This window comes from Nomascus leucogenys, unplaced genomic scaffold (assembly GCF_006542625.1).
Source record: "Nomascus leucogenys isolate Asia unplaced genomic scaffold, Asia_NLE_v1 Super-Scaffold_285, whole genome shotgun sequence".
NCBI lineage: Eukaryota > Metazoa > Chordata > Mammalia > Primates > Hylobatidae > Nomascus > Nomascus leucogenys.
In genome coordinates, this window is record NW_022095770.1 from 1 (window position 1) to 25,747 (window position 25,747).

Sequence of the window (25,747 nt, forward strand, 5' to 3'; positions counted from 1 at the left end):
AGGGCCAAGCGAGAGGTGACCAGAAGACGAGAGTGTGAGCCCTCATTCACGCCCAGAGAAGGGCCGCTGGAGGGCTCCTTGGCCTAGCGGTAATGCCAGTTGCCTGGGAAGGCCCTGGTTACTTAGGAGGCCTTGGCCTAGCCGTGGCGCCAGTGCCTGGGAAGGCACCCGTTACTTAGCAGACCGGGAAGGGGAATCTCCCTCTCTCCAGGGGAGATAGAGAACACTCCGCTCCACCACCTCTTGAGGGAGGCCTGACATCAGCCAGGCCTGCCCGCAGTCATCCGCAGGCCTCAACGTCTCCCTGTGATGCTGGGGGCTTCAGTGGTCACCCTCCTTGTTCACTTTCATGTTCCGCCTGTACACCTGGCTCCCCCTTTTAAGTCCTTAGAAGAGAGCAGTAGCAGAATGAGTAAAAGTACCAAAGTCTTTGATCTTTCTGAGAAGTGCGTGGAAGAAACGCTGACGTCTGCTGTCCTCCCTCTCCACCTCGGCTACCACAAAGGGAAAGGCCCCCCGTCCAGTGGACACGTGACTCGCGTGACCTATCAATCATTTGAGATGACTGACACTCCTTACCCTGCCCCCTTGCCTTGAATCCAATAAATAGCAGCGCCTCCAGGCATCCCGGGCCACTACCTGCCTCCGCGCTTTGGTGGCAGTGGTCCCCCGGGAACAGCTGTCTTTCTTCCTATCTCTTCGTCTTCTCTCTTTATCTCTACGATCTCTCGTCTCCGTCTCCGGCACACACGAAGAGAAAACCCACAGACCCCGTAGAGCTGGAGCCCACATTATCTCAGCTACAAGATAATCAAGATATTCATGTGGACTACCGCGTCTTTCGGTGCCCCCTTGCTATTCTATTTTTTTCCTGCGGGCGAGTGCTTCCCTCACTTCACGCCATCCCCATCTCCGCCGTCGTGTCTTGTCATCCCCATTCTACCGCCCAGCACGGTGGAGTGTGGCAGCCGCTAGCCACGGGTATCTAGGGAGCCCTGGAAATGTGGTCAGTTCTAATGGAGCTGTGCTGTAAGTGTGAAATACACATGAGATTTTGACGGCAGTGTCAGTAAAATCCTCACAATTTTTTTTTTTGAGACGGAGTTTCCGCTCTCGTTACCCAGCCTGGAGTCCAATGGGGCGATGTAGGCTCTCTGTAGCCTCCGCCTCCCGGGTTCAAGCGATTCTCCTGCCTCAGCCTCCCGGGCAGCTGGGCAACAATAGCTGGGCACTCCAGCCTGGGCAACAAGAGTGAAACTCAGCCTCAAAAAAAAAAAAAAATAAGAAGAAGAAGAAAGGAGGTTGGGAATAGGGAGGATGATAGAAAAATTAGCAAGGTTTCAGGAATCAGACCTGTGATAAGAGACCTGAACTTCTTGTGACTGGCGGGCATAGGGCGGAAATGCAGAACTTTGGGATCCTTCTACAGTGAGTGGCAGATACCTGGAAGGCAGCTGCAGCCTTAGGCCTTGGCTCTCACTACTTGGGTGATGTCACCTCTGTCCAAGCAGTTGATCCCATTAGCCTCCGAAGACCACCATAGCAGTCCTCAGTGCCAGGTGAGTCTGCTAAAATAAAAACACAACGCTTTGCCAAGAAGCGGGGGAAAAAAAGCTTTTTCGCCGGTTGCAATCGAATTTCGGGCACAGGCCGGGTACAGTAACTCAGGCCTGTAATCCCAGCACTTTGGTAGGCCCAAACGGGTGGATCACTTTGATGTTTGGGAGGCAGAGGTTGCAGTACGCCCAAATCTGGCCACTGCACTCCAGCCGGGGTTGGGGGTTGTGGGGGACAGAGTGAGACTATCTTAAAAAAAAAAAAAAAAAAAAGGAAGTGAGACTGGCCACAGACCCAAAAGAAAAAGAGCAAGAATGTAAAGCCTACTTTTGGCAATTGCGCATGTGGAGAGGAATGAATGCAGCGTTCTTGAAATTATTGAAATATTAGATCCGGAAGCTGAAGTGGGATAACCATGTGAGTCCAGGAAGTCGAGGTCATAATGAGCTCTCATCCCGCCACCGCACTCTAGCGTGGATAACAAAAGGGACACTCTATAAGCCAAAAAAAAAGGGGAGAAAAGCTGATTGCACATACTCTCACCTAGACAAGAATATCTACGACCAATTCCGAAGCCAGTGAAAGCATAGAGACACACCCAAAACAAAAAGTTACTTCCAATCGCATTATAACGCAACAAGAACGTGAATATAACAAAGTCTAACCCTTAAAACACAAAGTATTACAACCTCCCATTCCCACTACCTTAACTAAAACCGCACCTAATACAGCTTTCTCCGAAAAAAAAAAAACAACTTACTAATAAAAAAAAAAATCACGCAACGCAACAATTATACTTCATCACAAGTAAAAAATCGAAAAACTTGGCCGAACCCAGTGTACTTTCCGTCGCCATTACCACCCTCCTATCACCATATTACAGGCACGGTGAACCACGACAGGGGCAATTGAGTACTCCCTTTATTTCTCAATAGGCCTGTTGAAAACAGCAAGCCTTTGGGCATGGTTTATAGTTGGCTACGTTTTCAAGTGAATTCTCAGATCGGTTTTTGCCCCGTGGCTGAAGCGCCATTTCTAATTTGCATGTCTCGCCCTTTCCCGCGTGGGTAGGTGTGGCTACGGCGATCTGAGTCCCCTCTGCGGTCCAGCTCTGCTCGCAGCGGCTGAAGCTGGGCTGGGGCTCCCGGTCTGGACCAGCCGGGTGTCAAGACGGTGGTCAGGGGGAAATGCGCGTGGGCGTCACTAGCGGTCTGTGGGAGTTGGAGGAAAGTGGTCCGAGCTCTTTTGAGGAAAGCCATCAGGTCATCACTATAAAGACTGGAGCGGCCGGGCGCGGTGGCTCACGCTTGTAATCCCAGCACTTTGGGAGGCCGAGGCGGGCGGATCACGAGGTCAGGAGATCGAGACCACGGTGAAACCCCGTCTCTACTAAAAATACAAAAAATTAGCCGGGCGTGGTGGCGGGCGCCTGTAGTCCCAGCTACTCGGAGAGGCTGAGGCAGGAGAATGGCGTGAACCTGGGAAGCGGAGCTCCAGCCTGGGCGACAGAGCAAGACTCCATCTCAAAAAAAAAAAAAAAAAAAAAAAAAAGACTGGAGCGTCCCGCGGCCTGGCTGGGTCCGAAGCCAAGGCGGAGCCGACGAGCCCCCCGCCGCCCCCCACCCCCTTCCCGGGGCCACAGAGAGAAGTCGGGCCCCGAGACCGCGCCGAGGGGGCTGCCGTCCTGGGAGTCACAACCCCGCCCCCGCGCCTTGCCCTGTCGGCGGGGCACTGGGGGCAAACCACTTAACCTCCGAACTCTGTTTCCCCAGCTGGAAAGCAGAAACACCAATGCCTACCTCGTGGGGTGGAGGAAGCAGAAACGGAGCTGAGGAAGGGGCCGTGGCTCGGCAGTCTGCAATATGAGTCAGAGTCTCCCACAAGCTTCCCCAGAAGGGGTCATGACTGTGAAATGACTGAGACAATAAAATAGGAAGCATTTACTGTTTGGCTTAGGCTCTGTGTTAAGTGCTGTCCTCATTACAAACTTGCAAAAGTTACATACAGATGCAGAAGTTGAAGCAGAAAGGTTAAACAGCTTGCCCAAGACCACAGGGAGATAGGATTTGAACCTAGGTGCACTGGCCACAGCATCTTCCCCATCACTCCATCCACCTGTGAAGCAGAGAGCTTAGAGCCAAAAAATGGATACCTAGAGAAAGATAATTTGTTCTTATGTGTCCAGCACTCTGTGAGACAAAGCACTGAGCCTGAGACACAAGTCTTCTGTCTGCAGAGAGGCAAGAACCAAGCTGTCTGCTGCAGCAGTTGAGAAGAGCCTCGGCCCTGGCACGGTGGCTCATGCCTGTAATCCCAACACTTTGGGAGGCCGAAATGGGAGACCAGCCTTGACAACAAAGTGTGAGCGCCATCTCTACAAAAAAAAAAAAAAAAAAAAATACAGAAAATGTACCGGGCGTTGTGGACCAGGCTTGTAGTCCCAGTGACTGGGGAGACTGAGCTTGGGGGACTACTTGAGCCCTGGGAGGACCACTTGAGCCCTGGGAAAACAGCTTGAGCCCCAGGAGGCCAAAGTGGCAATGAGCTGTGATCAGGCCACTGCACTCCACTCCAATCTGGGGGAACGATTGAGACCCTATCTCAAAAAAAAAAAAAAAAAAAAAAACGGCCAGGCAGGGTGGCTCACACCTGTAATCCCAGCACTTTGGGAGACCTAGGCAGGCGGATCATCTGACGTCAGGAGTTCAAGACCAGCCTGGCCAACATGGTGAAACCTCCTCTCTACCAAAAATACAAAAAATTAGCCAGGCGTGGTGGCGGGCACCTGTAATCCCAGCTACTTGGGAGGTTGAGGTGGGAGAATCGCTTGAACCCACAGGCGGAGGTTGCAGTGAGCCACGATGGCACCATTGCACTCCAGCCTGGGAGACAGAGCAAGACTCCGTCTCAAAAAAAAAAAAAGTTGGGCATGGTGGTGGGTGCCTGTAATCCCAGCTAATCGGGAGGCTGAAGCAGGAGAATCGCTTGAGCCTGGGAGGTGGAGATTGCAGTGAGCCAAGACCATGCCACCCACTGCACTCCAGCCTGGGCAACTGCGCGAGACGCCACATAAAAAAAAAAAATGCAAGGGAAAACAGCTTAGGCAAGTCACTCCTCTGAGGCTTATTTTTTTTCCTGTATAAAACAGGAATCTTAAAATCTAGTCTGTAGTCCCGGCGTTCTCTACCCTCATCCACACAGGGTCTCTGTTCTCTTTTACCTGGCTTTATTTTACTCAGTGGCACCTGTCACCCGACATTTTATACAGTGATACGTTTATTGCATTTTAGCATAGTAGAATGTAAGCTCCAGAGCAGGAATCTTTGTCACTTGTTCACTTTTATATGACTAGCACCCTGAACAATGCCTGGCATATAGTAGCCACTCAATATATATTTTTTGAATGAATGAATGAATGAATATTAAATATATTACTTCCTACAATAGAAAATGATTAGTAAATCTCCTGGCTTGTGGTAAGTATCATGACCGTGCAGGGCTATTTTACTGCCTCTCTGCTCATTTTCATGTTTATCAGGCCATCTTTTGCTTGCTAATTTGGTTTCCCAGGTACTGCTTTTTTGTTTTTTTACTTTAGTAGAGATGGGTTCTCACCATGTTGCCCAGGCTGATCTCAAACTCCTGAGCTCAAGCAATTATCCTTCCTCATCCTCCCAAAGTGCTGGGGTTACAGGCATGAGCCATCATTCCCAGCCCCCGGCATTGTTTTTGAATCCTTAGGGGAGCCAAGGGGAAACTTCTGTCTTTGCCCTGTGAAGGTTCAGTGAAAAAAATCACTGGCATGAGGCAGATTAACAGGAGAAAAGGCATATAATTTTGTTTTTAATGTGTATACATGAGAGTCTTCAGAACGAAGACCCAAAGATACAGAGAAAATTGTCCATTTTAATGCTTAGGGTCAATAAAGTATGGAAGGCCATGTAGAAATATGACTGGACAAGAGGGCATGCTGTAAGGAGAACACAATGAGTGGGGAAATCCCTAAGGCCCCTGTCTGTCCAGCGTTTTTTTTTTGTTTGTTTGTTTGTTTTCCCAACACAGTCTCACTCTATTGCCCAGACTGGAGAGCAGTGGCGTGATCATAGCTCACGGTAACCTCAAACTCCTGGGCTCAAGAGATCCTCCCATCTCAACCTCCTAAGTAGCTAGGACTACTGGTGTGTGCCACCACACCCAGCTAAGTTTGTTAAGTTTTCAATTTTTTGTAGAAACAGTGTCATGCTGGTAGGGCGCAGTGGCTCACGCCTGTAATCCCAGCACTTTGGGAGGCCAAGGTGGGCGGATCACGAGGTCAGGAGATCGGGACCATCCTGGCTATCATAGTGAAACCCCGTCTCTACTAAAAATACAAAAAAATTAGCCGAGCGCGGTGGTGGGCACCTGTAGTCCCAGCTACTCGGGAGGCTGAGGCAGGACAATGGCATGAACTCGGGAGGCGAGGTTGCAGTGAGCCGAGATCGCGCCACTGCACTCTAGCCTGGGCGACAGAGCAAGACTCCATCTCAAAAAAAAAAAAAAAAAATAGAAAAAGGAAACAGTGTCTTGCTATGTTGCCTTTTGAGACTCAAAGTGGAAATTTCTTGAAGCCTTTTTCATCTCTTTCTCTTCAGCCACACTTTCCATGACGAGCTGTTGCTGTCTGTCACTTTCTCCTTTAGACTTTTGCCAGATGGAGGATCTTGAACTCCTGGCCTCAAGCGATCCTCCCACCTCGGCCTCCCACAGTGTGGGAATTACAGGCGTGGGCCACCACGCCTGGCCTGTCCAGATCCTTGTTGGCTTCTCTGAGCATGTATTCCTTCCTTCTGGCTATGGGGCAGGATGCTCTGTGGAATGGGGGTCTTATGACCTACAGTCAAACAAAGTAGGTCAGGTAATTTCTTTGCGGCCAGTTTTTACAGATAGGACAGAGGGAAAAACAGAGTAATATTTTTACGCTTGCAGGCTGGCTTTGGAGAAAAGGGCTTCTGGTTTCTATGACCTGCCTCAGGGAAGAGGGATTTTCGTGTCTATGGCTAGCCTCAGGGGAGAATGGGACTGAGGGAGTCAGAGAAAAACTTTTTACTTCTGAGGCTGCTGCTGAGGCCTTCATTTTAGGGTATTGTTTTCTGAGCCCACTGTACGCCACTGAGTATCTACATTTTCTTTTCGGTATTTCAACAATCCCAAATGCAGCCAGTTGCAGTGGCTTACACTTGTAATCCCAGCACTTTGGGAGGCCAAAGTGGGAGGATCACTTGAGCCTAGGAGTTTGAGACCAGGTTGGGCAACATAGTGAGACCTCATCTCTACAAATAATAATAATAAAAATAGGGCCAGGTACAGTGGCTCACACCTATAATCCTAGCACTTTGGGAGGCCAAGGCAGGAGGGTCGCTTAAGCTCAGGAGTTCAAGACCAGCCTGGGCAACAAAGTGAGACCTCATCTCTATTAAAAATAGTAATAATAAATAAAATAAGATAAAATAAAAGTTAGCTGGGCATGGTAGTGCATGCCTGTGGTGCCAGCAACTTGGGAGGCCGAGGCAAGAGCATTACCTGAGCCCAGGAGGTCAAGGCTGCAGCAAGACGTGACTGGACCAGCACACTCCAGGCTGGGCGACAGAAAAAAAAAAAAAAATCCCAAATGCAACATGTTATTTATCCCATTTTATACTTGATGAAATTGAGGCTGCCTAGACTGACTTCCCAATATCCTCAGCCTTCTTCTTCTTCCTCCTCCCAGAGTATAAAAGGGACCCCCACTCTTGGCTGGCAATTTTATATCTTTATTATCAGTAGATCTTTATTCTCATCCACCTTAGAGGAAAGTGGGTCAGGGTTTATACTCTCCATTGAACAGATGAGAAGGCTGAGTATCAGGAAGGAAATTCGAGCTAACCAAATCTTCCAAGAGACTGACTTAGCTCTGTGATACATATTCAAGAAGGTGGAAACCTGGATGCTGAGGATGGAATGTGTAGAGCCTGGCACAATGATTAAGATCACAAGAGGGCCCATGTGGAGTGGCTCATGCCTGTAATCCCAGCAGCACTTTGGGAGGCCCAGGTGGGAGGATCACTTGAGCCCAGGAGTTTGAGACCAGCCTGGGCAACATAGTGAGACCCCATCTTTTTTTTTTTTTTTTTTTTGAGACAGAGTCTTGCTGTGTCACCCAGGCAGGAGTGCAGTGGTGCGATCTCGGGGCACTGCAAACTCCACCTCCTGGGTTCACACCATTCTCCTGCCTCAGCCTCCCAAGTAGCTGGGACTACAGGCGCCCACTACCACGCCCAGCTAACTTTTTGTATTTTTAGTAGAGACGGGGTTTCACCATGTTAGCCAGGATGGTCTCGATCTCCTGACCTCGTGATCTGCCCACCTCAGCCTCCCAAAGAGCTGGGATTATAGGCGTCAGCCACCGCGCCCGACCAGTGAGACCCCATCTCTACAAAAAACAAAAATATTAGCCAGGTGTAGTGGCACACACCTGTAGTCCCACCTACTCAGGAGGCTGAGATGGGAGAATCGCTTGAGTCCAGGCGTTTGAGGTTACAGTGACCTGTGATCACGCTACTGCTCTCCATCCTGGACGACAGAGTGAGACGCTGTCAAAAAAAAAAAAAAAAAAAAAAAAAAAAAATCACAAGGGTATTGGGTATCAGGGATCAGCCTGCTGCGCTTTACCACCTCTAGGAGCGCTGGGTCATCCCCAAGATCCCATTCTCTCCTTGCAGCAGCAGGGGGCAGCAGAGAGCAGCAAAGCAGCCCTTGCCTCTCAGTGTGTTATGGCCTCCCAGCAGGCCAGAGGAAACATCCATTCTGTGCTTATTTGGTCCATGAGAAAATTCAGGCCCAGAGAGGGAAAGTTCAGGGTCTTCCAGGTGATGGATGACACCAAGGCTCAAGGCCCAGGCTTCCAAGTGACCACACTCCATGATGGTGCCTGATTTCACTTTTTTTGTTGTTTTTTTTGAGACAGGATCCTGCTCTGTCCCCAGGGATCAAGCAATCCTCCTACCTCAGCTTCCTGGGAAGTGAGAAGCTGAGACTACAGGTATGCGCCACCACACCTGACTTTTTTTTTTTTTTTTTGAGACGGAGTCTCGCTCTGTCGTCCAGGCAGGAGTGCAGTGGCGCAATCTCGGCTCACTGCAAGCTCCGCCTCTCGGGTTCACGCCATTCTCCTGCCTCAGCCTCTCCGAGTAGCTGGGACTACAGGCGCCCGCCACTATGCCCGGCTAATTTTTGTGTGTGTTTTTAGTAGAGACGGGGTTTCACCTTGGTCTCGATCTCCTGACCTTGTGATCCGCCCACCTCGGCCTCCCAAAGTGCTGGGATTACAAGCGTGAGCCACCGCGCCGGCCCACACCTGACTACTTTTTAAATTTTTTGTCGAGACAGGGATTTCCCTATGTTGCCCGGGCTGGTCTTGAACTCCTGCCTCAAATGATCTACCACTTTGGTCTTCCAAAGTGCTGAGATTACAGGTGTGAGCTACCACGCCTGGATGATTTCATTCATTCAGAGGGCACATTTTTGTTCCATATTTTTATACCTCAGAAACTAGGATGCATCTTACATCCAGTGCCAGGAAAAAGCACTACAGCTGTTTAAATGTCAGCATCTTTTTTTTTTTTTTCCTTTCTTCCTTTCTTTCTGAGGGGTACATAAAATAATGGTGCCTCTCACAATCCATGACATCTTAAACATCATGAAATACTACAATAGAAGCCTCTGTTTATCTCTGTTTATTAAACCCTGTGCTTGACATGGATTATTATTATTATTATTATTATTTTTCTTTGAGACAAAGTCTTGCTCTGTCGCCCAAGCTGGACTGTAGTGGCGCCATCTCCCTCGGCTCACTGCAACCTCCACTTCTCGGATTCAAGCAATTCTCCTACCTCAGCCTCCTGAGTAGCTGGGATTACAGGCATCAGCCACCACACCCAGCTAATTTTTGTATTTTTAGTAGAGACAGGGTTTCGCCATATTGGCCAGGCTGGTCTTGAACTCCTGACCTCAGGTGATCTGCCTCCCTCGGCCTCTCAAAGTGCTGGGATTACAGGTGTTAGCTAATGCACCTGGCCGGATTACTTCTTTTAATATACCAATACCTCTAGGATGGAGGTATTATTACTCCTACTTTGCTGGTGAGTGAACTGATAATAGAGGTAGAGCAATTGATCATATCTGTACAATTAATAATGGAAATGATTTTTTTTTTTGAGACATAGTTTTGCTCTTGTTGCCCAGACTGGAGTGCAATGGTGTGATCTCGGCTCACCACAACCTCCACCTCTTAGGTTCAAGCAATTCTCCTGCCTCAGCCTCTCGAGTAGCTGGGATTGCAGGCATGTGCCACCACGCCCGGCTAATTTTGTATTTTTAGTAGAGATGGGCTTTCTCCATATTGGTCAGGCTGGTCTCGAACTCCCGACCTCAGGTGATCTGCCCGCCTCAGCCTCCCAAAGTGCTGGGATTACAGGTGTGAGCCACTAGGCCTGGCCTTATTATTATTTTTTTTAAGACTGAGTCTCACTCTATTACTCAGGCTACAGTGCAGTGGCGTGATCTCAGCTCACTGCAACCTCTGCCTCCTGGTTTCAAGCGATTCTCCTGCCTCAGCCTCCAGAGTAGCTGGGATTATAAGCGCCTGCCACCACGCCCGGCTAATTTTTTTTTGTAACTTTAGTAGACAGCATTTCACCATATTGGCTAGGATGGTCTCAAACTCCTGACCTTAAGTGATTCACCTGCCTCGGCCTCCCAAAGTGCTAGGATTACAGGCATGAGCCACCATGCCCGGCTGATTTTTTTTTTTTTTTTTTTTTTTTTCTGAGACGGAGTCTTGCTCTGTTGCCCAGGCTGGAGTGCAGCATGCAATATCAGCTCACTGCAACATCTGCTTCCCAGGTTCAAGCGATTCTCCTGCCTCAGCCTCCTGAGTAGCTGGGATTACAGGCGCTGGCCACCATGCCGGGCTCATTTTTTTATTATTAGTGGAGACGGGGTTTCACCATGTTGGACAGGCTGGTCCCAAACTCCTGACCTCAAGTGATCTGCCCACCTTGGCCTCCCAAAGTGCTGGGATTACAGGCGTGAGCTACTGTGCCCAGCCTTGCAGCTGATATTTCACAGGACTTATCTTACCTGCTTGTGCTTCTGTGTGTGTGTGTGTGTGTGTGTGTGTGTGTGTGTGTGTGTGTGTGTGTGTTTGAGATGGAGTTTTGCTCTTTCGCCCAGGCTGGAGTGCAGTGGCGCCATCTCGGCCGACCACAACCTCTGCCTCCCGGCTTCAAGCGATTCTCCTGCCTCAGCCTCTCGAGTAGCTGGGATTACAGGCACCCGCCACCAAGCCCAGCTAATTTTTTGTATTTTTAGTAGAGACGGGGTTTCACTATGTTGGCCTGGCTGGTCTTGATCTCTTGACCTCAGGTGATCTGCCTGCCTCGGCCTCCCAAAGTGCTGGAATTACAGGCGTGAGCCACCATACCCGGCCCTGCTTGTGCTTCTAACCACACTTGCTTCTTCCAAAACAGAATATTCTGGGTCTTGAATAACAACAAACTTGCTTTATTTTTTGTAGAGATGGGGGTTGGGAAATGGTGGGGTGGGCGTGCCAGTTGATATGTCGTGTCTATGTTGCCCAGGCTAGTCTGGAACTCCTGGGCTCAAACAATCTTCCCACCTTCACCTCCAAAAGTGCTGGGATTACACCCACGAGCCAATGCCCCAGCCTACAGGCTTTATTTGTTTGTTTGTTTGTTTGACAGAGTCTCGCTCTGTCACCCAGGCTGGAGTACAGTGGTGCAATCTTGGCTCACAGCAACCTCTGCCTCCTGGGTTCAAGCGATTCTCCTGCCTCAGCCTCCCAAGTAGCTGGGATTATAGGCAGCCGCCACCAGGCCCAGCTAATTTTTTTTTTTTTTTTCTGAGACGGAGTCTTGCTCTGTTACCTAGGCTGGAGTGCAGTGGCGCTATCTTGGCTCACTGCAACCTCCACCTCCCGGGTTCAAGCAATTCTTCTGCTTCAGCCTCCTGAGTAGCTGGGAATACAGGCATGTGCCACCACACTCGGCTAATTTTTTGTATTTTTAGCAGAAACAGGCTTTCACCGTGTTAACCAGGATGGTCTCAATCTCCTGACCTCGTGATCTGCCCTCCTCAGCCTCCCAAAGTGCTGGGATGACAGGCATAAGCCATCGCACCTGGCCCTGGCTAATTTTTTGTATTTTTAGTAGAGACGGTGTTTCGCCATGTTGCCCAGGATCGTTTTGAACTCCCAAGCTCAGGCAATCTGCCCACCTCAGCCTCCCAAAGTGCTGGGATTACAGTGTGAACCACCCAGCCCAGGCTTTATTTTAAAATGCAAATGTGCAAATCTTTAAAAATTAGTGACAGCATGGGGCCCTGAGGACCAATGTGAGTTAAAATCCAGATTGTAAGGGAGAGTAGAATGTGGTGCAGACCCCTAGAGGTGGAGCTGGAGAGGCAGTGTGCACATGGGAGGCAGGAGGGGCTCAAAAAGGGAGATGAAGCCAGGTGTGATGGCTCTTGCCTATAATTCCAGCATTTTGGGAGGCCAAGGCAGGAGGATCAATCATTTGAGCCCAGGAGTTTGGACCACCTTGGGCAGCATGGTGAGACCCTGTCTCTACAAACAAAAAGGGCATAGGTGGGAAGATGAGAAGGAGGACGGCACAATTTTGGTAGAATCACTCTGAAAATCCTCTGGCATGAGGACTGGCTTAGAGGGTTGGAGACTTTTTCCCAAATTCAGCCCAAGCCCCCTCCTCCACCCTAAGTATCTCTCCATCTGATCTCTGTTCCTTCCAGGGTAGGAGGAAAGACGAAAGTGAGAGAGGAAGAGATACCAAAAATAGCCCACTTCCTCCTTTGCCCATTTAATTATTGAGACCGTTGAAGTGCCTTTCTTTCCCTCCTATCATTGTTTTTTATCTGAATATTTTTAGATTTATAATAAGATAAATATGCTATGAAGATAAATGTCAGTGACAAGCCTCAATGACATCTTTTGCATCTGGAAACCCTCCTGTACCTACGGTTACAGAAGACAATCTCTCAGTGCTGGGAGAAGGAACTAGTTCTCCTTTTCACAAGAGAAGGAGATCCAGCAAACCTTAGTGACCCCAGCAGCAGAGCTGGTAGGACGTCCCATCCCTACCACCTGTTCATAGCTCGGTGCCCCACTGTGAGGGCAGGCACTTTCCAAGTATTCTCTGGGTCTCCTGACAACCTTAACAAGGAGAGAGGCCTTGGATACACTGAGTGCCCGACTGACCTGTCCAAGTACCCCCAGCTAGTAGGCGGGCAGGGTCCTCCAGTTCCTCCTGCTTTCGTTCTGTGTCCTGACCATAAAGCAGAATGCTTTGCCTGCTTTTTGACTCAGCCCACTGCAAGTTTTCCCAAAAGGCTTGAATCCAAACCAGGGCCTTGAATAGCCATTGACAGAGATATATAGGTTTAAGAGGAAAAAAAAAAACAGTCCTGAGCCAAATTCTTCAAACCTTTATATACACTTCACACCCTGACCCTTCACTGCTGACATAGCTAGGTGGAACATCACTTTTCTCTCACTGTCCATCTGGAGGATTGCTGCAGCATGTTGTGTACAGGAAAGTTCCTCTAATACATGCTTTGGACCAATCACCTCAGGGTTGAGTACTTTCTTTGGATTCCCAGCTCAGGACAGTTTGGAGCACTCCTTTGTGGGAACTCCCCTGCTGCTGCTTTTGGGGGAACTCCAGCTGCAGGTTTGGCAGGATGAAACAAGGTGACACAGCCAGGATTGAACCTGAGTCTGACTCCAAAGCCCAAGCTGACTCCACAACATTGGTTGCTGGAATTGACAGGCTCTCCTGGAACCTGTTTTTTTTTTTTTTTTTCTTTTCCAAACATCTCAGCAGAATCATTAGACCTGTTCTGATTCAAGGGCTGCTCCCCACCCCAATCCCCACCACACTAGAGGCCGGATTTGAAGCATCCTTTTCACCTAAACCCTTTCCCTGCCCCCAGCCCTGAAGCTGGACTTGGGCTCACTGCTTTCAGAAAGATTTATACCTCTGGGTAAAAGTGTGTGTATATATAGGAGATAGGTCAATGGCCTACTTCGGGTGATCTTTTTTTTTCTTTGGAGACGGAGTCTTGCTTTGTTACCCAGGCTGGAGTGCAATGGCACAATCTCAGCTCACTGTAACCGCCACCTCCTGGGTTCAAGTGATTCTCCTGCCTCAGCCTCCCGAGTAGCTGGGACTAGAGGCACGTGCCACTATGCTTGGCTAATTTTTTTGTACTTTTAGTAGAGATGGGGTTTCACCATGTTAGCCAGGATGGTCTCAATCTCCTGACCTCATGATCTGCCCACCTCGGCCTCCCAAAGTGCTGGGATTACAGGCGTGAGCCACCGCGCCCAGTCTTTTTTGTTTTTTTTAGAGGCAAAGTCTTGCTCTGTCACCCAGGATGGAGTGCAGTGGTGTGATCTCGGCTCACTGCAGCCTCTGCCTCCCGGGTTCCAGTGATTCTCCTGCCTCAGCCTCCTTGGGTAGCTGGGATTACAGGCGTTCACCACCATGCCTGGCTAATTTTTGTATTTTTAAGGGGGTTTCGCCATGTTGGCCAGGCTGGTCTCGAACTCCTGACCTCAGGTGATCTGCCCGCCTCGGCCTCCCAAAGTGCTGGGATTACAGGTGTAAGCCACCACGCTGGGCACTTTAATTCTGTCTTTACTTTCTGAGCTAGAGTCTCGCTCGGACGCTCAGGTTGGACTGCAATGGTGTGATCTCAGCTCACTGAAACTTCCGCCTCCCGGGTTCAAGCGATTCTCCTGTCTCAGCCTCCCGAGTAGCTGGGATTGTTGACGCGCAGCACCACGCCTGGCTAAGTTTTTTTTTGTTTGTTTGTTTGTTTGTTTGTTTTGAGACAGAGCCTCGTTCTGTCACCCAGGCTGGAGTGCAGTGGCGCGATCTCGGCTCACTGCAAGCTCCGCCTCCCGGGTTCACGCCATTCTCCTGCCTCAGCCTCTGGAGTAGCTGGGACTACAGGCGCCCGCCATCACGCGCGGCTAATTTTTTTTTGCATTTTTTAGTAGAGACGGGGTTTCACCGTGGTCTCGATCTACTGACCTCGTGATCCGCCCGCCTCGGCCTCGGAAAGTGCTGGGATTACAAGCGTGAGCCACCGCGCCCGGCCAACGCCTGGCTAAGTTTTGTGGTTTTTGTATCTTCTGTCTTCTGCTCTTTAGTACCGCATAGAGCCGCAGAAGACTAGTGAGTCGAACAAACAGCCCCTCTCGAAGCAGTTGTTGATCACGGGGCTGCCCCTGGTACTCATCCTGTGTCTCTCCTCCAAATCCCCGCTCCTCCTCACCTATCACCTCTACCGATGCTGGTGGTTTCCCTGGGTACCGGGAACCAAACTCTCATTCCCGAGGGGCCTAAGCCCCCCGTGGCCAGGCCCTTCTCAAGTCAGGGTTCCTGCACATTCACAGTTACAGGTGGCCCTGGGAGTAACACCTGGCACCCAAACAGATCACCAGAGTCCACACATAGTCCACCTGCCCTCCCTGCATAAGATCAGCTCTTCCTCCTCCCGACGATAGATCAGGGTCAATGATCCCTGCCAAGATGGCGACTGCTCCAGCCTGCTGGTCCAGCCTGTGCAGCCACAGCTGTAGCTTGGAGGCTTGAAGTTCAATGGGACCCTCTCCCACTTTCTACAAACTGGTTCCTTTATTTTTATGTTTATTTATCTGGGACGGGCTCTAGCTCTGTCACCCAGGCTGGAGTGCAGTGGTGCAATCACTGCTCACTGCAGCATCCACCTCCTAGCGTCCATCCACCCTCCTGCCTCAGCCTCTGGAATAGCTGGAGTACAGATACGCGCCAGCCCAAACAGGGTTTCACTAGGTTGCCTAGGCTCTTTCTTTTTGTTTGCTTGAACCCGGGAGGCAGAGGCCACTGCGCCCAACCACTTGGGGTGATCTTAAATGCACAGTCCCAGGCTGGGCGTGGTGGCTCACACCTGTAATCCCAGCACTTTGGGAGGCCGAGGAGGGCAGATCACCTGAGGTCGGGAGTTTGAGATCAGCCTGACCAACATGGAGAAACCCCATCTCTACTAAAAATACAAAAATTATCCGGGCGTGGTGGTGCATGCCTGTAATCCTAGCTACTTGGGAGGCTGAGGTAGGAGAATCTCTTGAACCCAGGAGGCAGAGGTTGCAGTGAGCCAAGATTGCGGCATTGCACTCCAGCCTGGGCAACAAGAGTGAAACTCCGTCTCAAAAAATAAAAAATAAAATGAAAATAAAATTAAGAGGTAGACGCTAGGCTTGAGTCCAGCATTAGAAATCTCAGAGCTAGGGTGTTTTCTAAGAAGCCCCTTTGCGTTCTGGGGGCTCAGACCTCAGTGAGGCTTAGTAGGATTTTGTATTTTCTTTCATTCTGACTCAGCACAGACATTTATGGGGGAGATGGGGACAGGAGAGATTAAGGAGAAAAAGGTAATTCCGGAGACCTAAGTGGGGAGAGATGAGCAGAGGAAGGGTCAGATGACGATGCTGGAAGCCTCTGAGGAAGGGTAGGGGAAAGAAGCCTGAGAGAAAAGACTTTACTGCTGAATTGCCCATGGGGCCCACTGAGACTTAAAGCTAAGGTGGGAAGGTCTTCTACCTGATCAGGACCCAGGAGAGAAAGGTACTTTGCAGATGTTCCCTGGGAGCCTTGGGAAAATGCCTCCCTCCCTCAACAAAGCAGGCGGGGCCTGCCCAGTTGCCCTGGCAGTAACCACATTGTGAGGTGGTTCCAGTTACAGGCAGAGGGGTCTGAGTGGGAAGAGACAGAGGTGGTGGGAGCAGTGGGCTCTGCCTGTCCCCACCCCCACCTGGGGCCTCACATCATCCCACTATCATGGGTAGTGCCTACCACTGGGAGGCCCGGCGCCGGCAGATGGCTTTGGACCGAAGGAGGTGGCTGATGGCCCAGCAGCAGCAGGAGCTGCAGCAGAAAGAACAGGTGCATGGGATAGGCTGGGTGCTTCAGGGTCCTTTCTGGAGCAGGAAGGGAATGGAGAATGGAGAATGGAGACAGAAAGCTAGGAAGCTGCCTACTATTTGGTGAATGTTGTTTGCTTGGGGTAGGAGGAAAGCAAGGTCATTTGGCGTTCTCTCAGATAGACTGTGTCTGTGTTGGGGGGAACACTATCAGCTGACTCAATTTCCCTCTTGTAATAGTCTGGGGGAAGGCAAGGGTACTAAGCCTGGGAGGTTTAAAGATGCTCTGTCCAATAGGGTAACCCCCAGCCTGTGTGCTATATTGAGCCTTGGAGTGTGACCGAGGAACCAATTTTTTTTTTTTTTTTTTTTTTTGAGATGGAGTTTTGTTCTTGTTGCCCAGGCTGGAGTGCAATGGTGTGATCTTGGATCACCACAACCTCTGCCTCCCGGGTTCAAGTGATTCTCCTACCTCAGCCTCCTGAGTAGCTGGTATTACAGGCATGCGCCACCGTGCCCAGATAATTTTGTATTTTTTAGTAGAGACGGGGTTTCTCCATGTTGGTCAGGCTGGTCTCGAACTCCCGACCTCAGGTGATCCACCCACCTCAGCCTCCCAAAGTGCTGGGATTGCAGGCATGAGCCACCATGCCCAGTCAGTGTTATATAAATTTAATTTAGTTTTTAAAAATGTTATTTTGGCCGGGCATGGTGGCTCACACCTGTAATCCAGCACTTTGGGAGGCCAAGGTGGGTGGATCACTTGAGGTTAGGAGTTCAAGACCAGCCTGGCCAACATGGCAAAACCTGGTCTCTACTAAAAGTACAAAAAGTAACTAGGCATGGTGGCATTTGCCTGTAATTCTAGCTACTAGGGGAGGCTAAGGCAGGAGAATCACTTGAACCAGTGAGGTGGAGGTTGCGGTGAGCCAAGATGGTGCCACTGCACTCTGGCCTGGGTGACAGAGTGAGACTCTGTCTCAAAAAAAAAAAAATTAAATATTTTATTTTATTTTATTATTGTAATACAGACAGGGTCTCACTATGTTGCCCTGGCTGGTCTGGAACTCCTGGACTCAAGCAATCCTCCCACCTCAGCCTCCCAAAATGTTGACAGGTGTGAACCACCATGCCTGGCCATTAATTCACTTATTTATTTATTTATTTTTTGAGATGGAGTCTTGCTCCAGTCTTGCTCCCAGCCGGGCACAGTGGCTCACACCTGTAATCCCAGCACTTTGGGAGGCCGAGGCAGGTGGATCACCTGTGGTCAGGAGTTCAAGACCAGCCTGACCAACATGGTGAAACCCCATCTCGACTAAAAATACAAAAATTAGCCGGGCATGGTGGCACACACCCGTAATCCCAGGTACTCGGGAGGCTGAGGCAGGGGAATCGCCTGAACCTGGGAGGCGGAGGTTGCAGTGAGCCAAGATCGCGCCGTTGCACTCCAGCCTGGGCGACAAGAGCAAAAATCCATTTTAAAAAACAACAACAACAACAAATATATATATATTTTAAAACACTCAACATACATACTGGAAAAATTTTAAGCATGTTTGGGACAATTTGGGTATGTACACCTACATTTTCAATTGTAAATGTATGAAATCTAAATTAATGAAATATTTTTGATGAAAATTTAGTGTCCAAATTAAGATGTGCTGTTGCTTAAAATTCAAGCTAGGTTTTGAAGACTTAGTATGAAAACAAAGAATATAAAATACTTCATTGATATGTTCATATTGATGTTTTGGATGCATGGGGTTAAGTAAAATATATTATTAGGCTGCGCGCAGTGGCTCATGCCTGTAATCTCAGCTCTTTGGGAGGCCAAGGTGGGCTGATCGTTTGAGCCCAGGAGTTTCAGACCAGCCTGGTACCATGGTGAAATCCATCTCTAAAACAAATACAAAAATTAGCCGGGCATGGTGGTGTGCACCCATAGTCCCAGCTACTCGGGAGGCTGCGGTGGGAGAATCACTTGAGCCTGGGAGGTCAGGGCTGCAGTAAGCCTTGTGATCACGCCACTATATTCCAGCCTGCGAGACAAAGTGAGACCCTGTTGCACACAAAAAATAAATAAATAAAAGTAATTAAAATTAGTTTCACTTGTTTTTTCTTCTTCTTCTTTTGAGACAAGGTCTTCCTCTATCACCAAACCTGGATTGCAATGGCCCATTCATAGCTCACTGCAGCCTTGATCTCCTGGGCTCAGGCCATCCTCCAGCCTCAGCCTCCTGAGTAGCTGGGACTACAGGCATGCACCATCATGCCTAGCTAATTTTTTGTAAAGACCAGGTCTCACTATGTTCCCAGGCTGGCCTCAAACTCCTAGCCTCAAACAATCCTCCCGTCTCAGTGCCACAAAGTGTGGATTACGGGCATGTGCCACTGCACCTGGCCGTATTTCTTCTTCTATGTGGCTATTAGAAAATTTAGTGGCTGGATGCAGTGGCTCACGCCTGTCATCCCAGCACTTTGGGAGGCCGAGGCGGGCGGATCACAAGGTCAGGAGTTCGAGACCATCCTGGCCAACAGGGTGAAACCCCGCCTCTACTAAAAATACAAAAATTAGCTGGGCGTGGTGGCACATGCCTGTAATCCCAGCTACTCAGGAGGCTGACACAGGAGAATCGCTTGAACTCGGGAGGCAGAGATTGCAATGAGCCAAGATCAGGCCATTGTACTCCAGCCTGGGGGACAGAATGAGACTGTCTCAAACAAAAAAAAAATAAAATTTAAAATGACACATGTGGCATGCATTTTATGCATATATATGTATATATATATATATACGTATATATATATACGTATATATATATACGTGTATATATATACGTATATATATACGTATATATATATACATACGTATATATATATACGTGTATATATATACGTATATATATACACGTATATATATATACGTATATATATATATATATATATATATTTTTTTTTTTTTTTTTTCTTTTTGAGACAGAGTCTCATTCTATCACCCAAGCTGGAGTGCAGTGGCATGATCCTGGCTCACTGCAACCTCCACCTCCCGGGTTTCAGCAATTCTCCTGCCTCAGCCTCCTGAGTAGCTTGGATTACAGATGCCTGCCACCAAGCCCAACTGATTTTTGTATTTTTAGTAGAGACGGGGTTTCACCATGTTGGTCAGGCTGGTCTGGACCTCCTGACCTCGTGATCCGCCCGCCTCGGCCTCCCAAAGTGCTGGGATGACAGGCATGAGCCACCGCGTCCAGCCCAGCATGAATTATATTTTTATTTGACACTGCTATTTCAAAGCACTTGTAAGGTTTAGAAGCACCCTTGGGCTATTAAAAAAAATCACTTTGGGAGGCTGAGGTGGGAAGATCGCTTGAGGCTAGGAGTTCCAAACCAACCTAGGCAACATAGGGGGACCCTGTCTCTACAGAAAATTTAAAAATTAGCAAGGCACGGTGGTGCATGCATTTAGTCCAAGCTACTCAGGAGGCTTAGGTGAAAGGATCGCTTGAGCCTGGGAGGTTGAGGCAGCAGTGAGCCAAGATTGCACCACTTACTGCACTCCAGCCTGGGCAACATAATGAGTCCCTGTCTCTATTAAAAAAAAAAAAAATTGGCCGGGCGCAGTGGCTCAGGCTTGTAATCCCAGCACTTTGGGAGGCCGAGGCGGGCGGATCACGAGGTCAGGAGATCGAGACCATGGTGAAACCCCGTCTCTACTAAAAATACAAAAAATTAGCCAGGCGTGGGGCGGGCGCCTGTAGTCCCAGCTACTCGGAGAGGCTGAGGCAGGAGAATGGCGTGAACCCGGGAGGCGGAGCTTGCAGTGAGCCGAGATTGCGCCACTGCACTCCAGCCTGGGCGACAGAGTGAGACTCTGTCTCAAAAAAAAAAAAAAAAAAAAAAAAAAAAAAAAATTAACCGGGCATGATAGTGTGCACCTGTAGTCCTAGCTACTTGTGAAGCTGAGGCAGGAGAATCACTTGAGCCCAGTAGTTCCAGATTACAGTGAGTCATAATCATGCTACTGCACTCCAGCCTGGGTGACAGAGTGGGAACCTGTCTCTAAAAAACAAAACAAAACACAAGACATTTGCAGGGAATTACTCTTTATCCTCCAGCACTAAAAACTGCTTTCAGTGCTGAGGTCGCAAGTGAGGAAGCAGGTGCTCAGAGACAGTGCTATTTCCTGGGCTGGGGCTGTGCCACCCAGAAATCGTTCTTGGGTGTCACAGTGGGTGAGGCAGACAGCGTAGGCCCAATTTCAGCCTCCAGCTCTAGGGAACAGAGACCACTGCCACCTATACTTCTCTACTCACTTGCCTTGTTCCCTGAAGTTTCTCTGGCAGATGGGTGATTGGGTGGGGAGAGGAGGATGCCACTTGCCCGGGGGCTTCTTGTCAGGAACTGAAGAAACACCAGGAGGAAGAACAACAATCGGAGAAAAAACTCCAGCCACCTAAGAAGTTAAATGTGCTGCAACCACCAGTGGCGAAATTGTGGACATCACAGGAGCAACCACAGCCATCACAGCAGCAGCCATCAGTGCAACCACCATCGCAGCCACCAGCACAGCCATCAACATTGCCACAGGCACAGGCGCAGGCACAGGCATGGCCAGGGCCACAGCCACCACAACCACAGCCACCACCTCCGCCAACACAACCAAGTGTTGAAGCCCGTCGTACTCAGCACACCTCCAAAAGGAATCTCCAGGATTCCCAAAGTCCAGGTCACCAGCCTACCTCAGCGGGGATCTACTAAGCTGGAGGGCAGTCTCTGTATGAACAACAGATTCCAGGGTGGGCAGAAAATCCTTACAGACTCTGGACTGGAGCCTGGGAGTGGGAGGTGGTGAGGAGAGGAGCCCTTTGCTTCCATCCCAGCCCTGTAGTGCAGAATCCATATCTACCACGCTATCCTCTCTGACTCTCCCAAGTACCCTCGGCCTTTAATGCCTTGCTGGTCAACTCCCTCTGGGTGGGTTAATGCCAACCTACGGCTGCAAAGGAACCTTCCAACTTCTGCAGAGAGTGGTTGAGAAGCTGTCGGCCCTTCTTCCAGAGTGAGTGTGACAGAGGAGGTGGGGGTGATCAGAGGGTGGGACATGAATTGTAGGCTTATTAACAGATATACTGAGCCCCATGAGGTCTGGAACAGGGAACCACAGCATAGCTTCCTAGTTGAGAATCTTCAGTAAGGGCTCAGTCTGTGCCCTGTCCCAGGTAGGAGCCTGTCCTCATCGCACCCCCATTACCCCCTGGGTCACCGGACACAAGCACTCCAGGCTTGCAGTGTTCCATCCTTGGAAAACTGCTGGATGAGTAACCTGTACTTTGTTTCATCATCAGGTCTCATGAACCCATGCCAATCTAGCCCCATCAAAAACACTGGGTATTCACAACTCAAGGTAAGATAGAGACACAGACCCTGAAAAACAGACTCTGGGTGACTGGGAGAGAGAGAGAGAGAGAGAGAGAGAGAGAGTGTGTGTGTGTGTGTGTGTGTGTGTGTGTGTGTGTGTGTAGTCCAGAGAAACCTCCTTAGCAGGAGTAAGGGGAGGAGATTAGAATTACTTCAAATTACTTCTGGATGGTCTATTCCTCTCTTCTTTGCCACCATTAAAAATGTTTGGGTAGGAAGCTGGGTGCAGGAGTCCTGGCTACTTGGGAAGCTGAGGCAGCAGTATTGCTTGAGCCCAGGAGTTCAGGTTCAGACATCTCCAAGAAAAAAAAAAAAGAAAAGAAAAAATTGAAAAACAGCCAAGTGTGTGGTGGCTCATGCCTATAATCCCAACACTTTGGGAGATCAAGGTGAGAGGATCGCTTGGGCCCAGAAGTTTGAGACCAGCCTGGGCAACAGAGTGAGACTCCGTCTCAACAACAACAAAAAATTTTAAAAACTAGCTGGGCAGCCGGGCACGGTGGCTCATGCCTGTAATCCCAGCACTTTGAGGGGCTGAGGCGGGCGGATCACGAGGTCAAGAGATCAAGACCATCCTGGCCAACATGGTGAAACACCATCTCTACTAAAAATACAAAAATTAGCTGGGTATGGTGGCACGTGCCTGAAGTCCCTGTTACTCGGGAGGCTGAGGCAGGAGAATCACTTGAACCCAGGAGGAAAAGGTTGCAGTGAGCCGAGATCGTGCCACTGCACTCCAACCTGGTGACAGAGTGAGACTTCGTTTAAAAAAAAAAAAAAAACCGAAAAAAAAAACCAAAACTAGCTGGGCATGGTGGCACATACCTGGAGTCCAAGCTATTTGGGAGGCTAAGGTAAAGATCGCTTGAGCCCCAGAGGTTGATGCTGCCGTAAGTGGTGATCACACCACTGCACTCCAGCCTATGCAACAGAGTGAGACCCTCCCTGAAAAAAAAAAAAAAAGGAAAAAATGCCTGGGTATGGATGGCCTATTGCTCAGCGCTATCCATAAAATGAAACATGATACAACTTCCTCAACAGAGGTGGCATGAGGACTGAATATGGCAATTATTAATAAAGGAAAGGGGCCAGGCGCAGGGGCTCACACCTGAAATCCCAGCACTTTGGGAGGCCGAGGTGAGCAGATTGCCTGAGCTCAGGAATTTGAGACCAGCCTGGGCAACATGCTGAGATGCCATCTCTACTAAAAATGCAAAAAGTTAGCCGGGTGTGGTAGGGCGCATCTGTAGTCCCAGCTATTCGGGAGACTGAGGCAGGAGAATCACTTGACCCCTGGAGGTGGAGGTTGCAGTGAGCCAGGATGACACCACTGCACTCCAGCCTGGGTAAAAGAGTGAGACAGACAGACAGACAGACAGACAGAGGAAAGAGCATTAAAAGCACTTAGTGCCGGGCGCGGTGGCTCACGCTTGTAATCCCAGCACTTTGGGAGGCTGAGGCGGGCAGATCATGAAGTCAGGAGATCGAGACCACGGTGAAACCCCGTCTCTACTAAAAAATACAAAAAATTAGCCGGGCATGGTGGTGGGCGCCTGTAGTGCCAGCTACTCGGGAGGCTGAGGCAGGAGAATGGCGTGAACCCAGGAGGCGGAGCTTGCAGTGAGCCGAGATCGCGCCACTGCACTCCAGCCTGGGTGACAGAGCGAGACTCCGTCTCAAAAACAAACAAACAAACAAAAAAAAGCACTTAGCTTGGAGTCCAGCTCATTGTAGGCCATCAAACTCAGGATGGCAACCTTTTTTTTTTTTTTTTTTTGAGACAGAGTCTCACTCTGTTACCCAGGCTGGATCTCAGCTGCACTCCACCTGCATCCTCCACCTCCCGGGTTCAAACGATTCTCCTGCCTCAGCCTCCCAAATAGCTGGGATTACAGGCATGTACCACCACACCCAGCTAATTTTTATATTATTAGTAGAGATGGGATTTCACTATGTTGGCCAGGCTGGTCTCAAAAGATTTACCCGTCTCAGCCTCCCAAAGTGCTAGGATTACAGGTGTGAGCCACCGCGCCCGGCCTGGATGGCAACTCTTAACAAGAATATATAACTGTGCAATTGTGCAAGGCATTGGAAAGGTGTCTCTGACAGAGATGCAACAGATGAAAGAACCTGATGCGAGCACTTCTAGGATGAAGACTGGGCTGCAACATTTCACTTTGATTCCTCTGGACTCAAGGGATTTCACACAATGTTCTGAAACCAGAAGCTGCTAACTTGTTTTGTTTCCTGTCTCTCCCTCTTCTCAGTCTACCAATTACATACAGCAGTGGTGATCCAGAGATTGAACCCAAGACCCCATGGCCATCCCCAAAATGCAGATGAGCAACCACATCTTCTCAGCATCCAGCAATATCTCCACTCCAAAAGCCACCCACTCTAGAAGAGGAGGCTGCCAGGAATAAAATGTAATTTTTTTCCTGGGAGGAATCACGGGACTGGTCAGCTTTATGAGACTTATGAGAGGAAGAGGGCAGGAGGACTCACGAAGGGGATGGAGGGGGTGGAAAGAGAGTGGAAGGCAGGTTTATGCTTCTCTAGGCAAAACCAATGGGAGAACTGGGTCTTGGGTCCCCCCCCCACGTATGCAGCTCCTACTACTATCACTACCTGCCCTCATTCAGCAGTGATAAGTCTGTCAGGGGCTTCAGTTTATGACTGTCACTGGAGCCATCACCCATTCCCCCAAGCCCGTGCTTACTGAGATATAGCCTGGGGAAGGAGGGGTCGCATCACATCAGAGCAGACCTGCAGCAGCAGAAAGTGGTAGCAGGCAGTGATGCTCCCCACCTCCAAGCCCATTGCAATGTCTGGCCTACAGTGGGCACTCAGCTGTCAAATGGACAATGGAGGTAGGGATGGAGAGAAAGAGCTTGGAGGAAAGGGAGGCTGTAGCCTCAGGAACATGACACCTGACCCTGGGAAGTGGAGGGAGGCTTGCCTTCTAAAAACCACAGCCCTCTCCGGAGCTTCCTGGCTCTCAGCCTCTCCATCTAGCAGAGACAACCAAGAGGTTCACCAGCTCAAGGTGAAGGAGTGGGTAGGGCTGGAGGCCCTGGGTGTTAGACTTCAGGAAGGTGCAAGCCCTGGGAAGGCCTTTCTTCCTCCATGCTGAGAAAGGCTGCCTCAGTCACCTCAATCACAAGCCCCGTCCGAGGGATCAGCTGCATATTTCATTGTAGCCTACATAGCATTGCCTTTGGTTTGAAGGGGCCGTTTCAGTGCAACCCACGAAATTTCCTGATGAGAGCAGCTGGGGAAGATAACAGAATGGTGGTGGCACAGAACAGGAATAGTAAAATTGGAAGAGACTTTAGAGATACACAATGGGAGCAAGAGGGAGAGAGTGAGCTTCTGTGAGCAATCTCACAGAAAACAGAAGGGCAGGATATGTCATCAATGGCTCAGAGGCCTGGGGAAGAAATCTTGCTGCCCATTGGAACATTAAGGAAACAGTTTCTGCCAGGTGCAGTGGCTCATGCCTGTAATCCCAGCACACTGGGAGGCTGAGGCGGGCAGATCACTCGAGGCCAGGAGTTTGAGACCAGCCTGGCTAACATGATAAAACCCTGTCTCTACTAAAAATACAAAAATTAGTTGGGTGTGGTGGTACATGTCTGTAACCCCAACTACTCAGGGAGTCTGAGGCACGAGAATCGCTTGAACATGGGAGGCAGAGGTCGCACTGAGCCAAGATCGTGCCATTGCACTCTAGCCTGGGTAACAGAGTGAAAC

General features: G+C 49.6%; 1 protein-coding gene across 2 annotated transcripts; it reads left to right on the forward strand.

Moving 5' to 3' along the window:
* Nucleotides 1-16,490: 16,490 nt before the first annotated feature.
* CCDC200 (coiled-coil domain containing 200) lies at nucleotides 16,491-24,438 on the forward strand. 2 transcript variants are annotated; one of them, XM_030808255.1, is made up of 4 exons: nucleotides 16,491-16,595; nucleotides 20,975-21,302; nucleotides 21,922-21,980; nucleotides 24,262-24,438. In XM_030808255.1, the coding sequence occupies exons 1-4, from the start codon at nucleotides 16,491-16,493 to the stop codon at nucleotides 24,286-24,288; spliced, it is 519 nt and encodes a 172-aa protein (XP_030664115.1). In that variant the 3' UTR covers nucleotides 24,289-24,438. The 2 variants fall into 2 exon arrangements, with proteins under 2 accessions (XP_030664115.1, XP_012359186.1); XM_012503732.2 differs by lacking the exon at nucleotides 16,491-16,595 and having other exon boundaries at nucleotides 20,591-21,372.
* The last annotated feature ends 1,309 nt before the right edge of the window (nucleotides 24,439-25,747 follow it).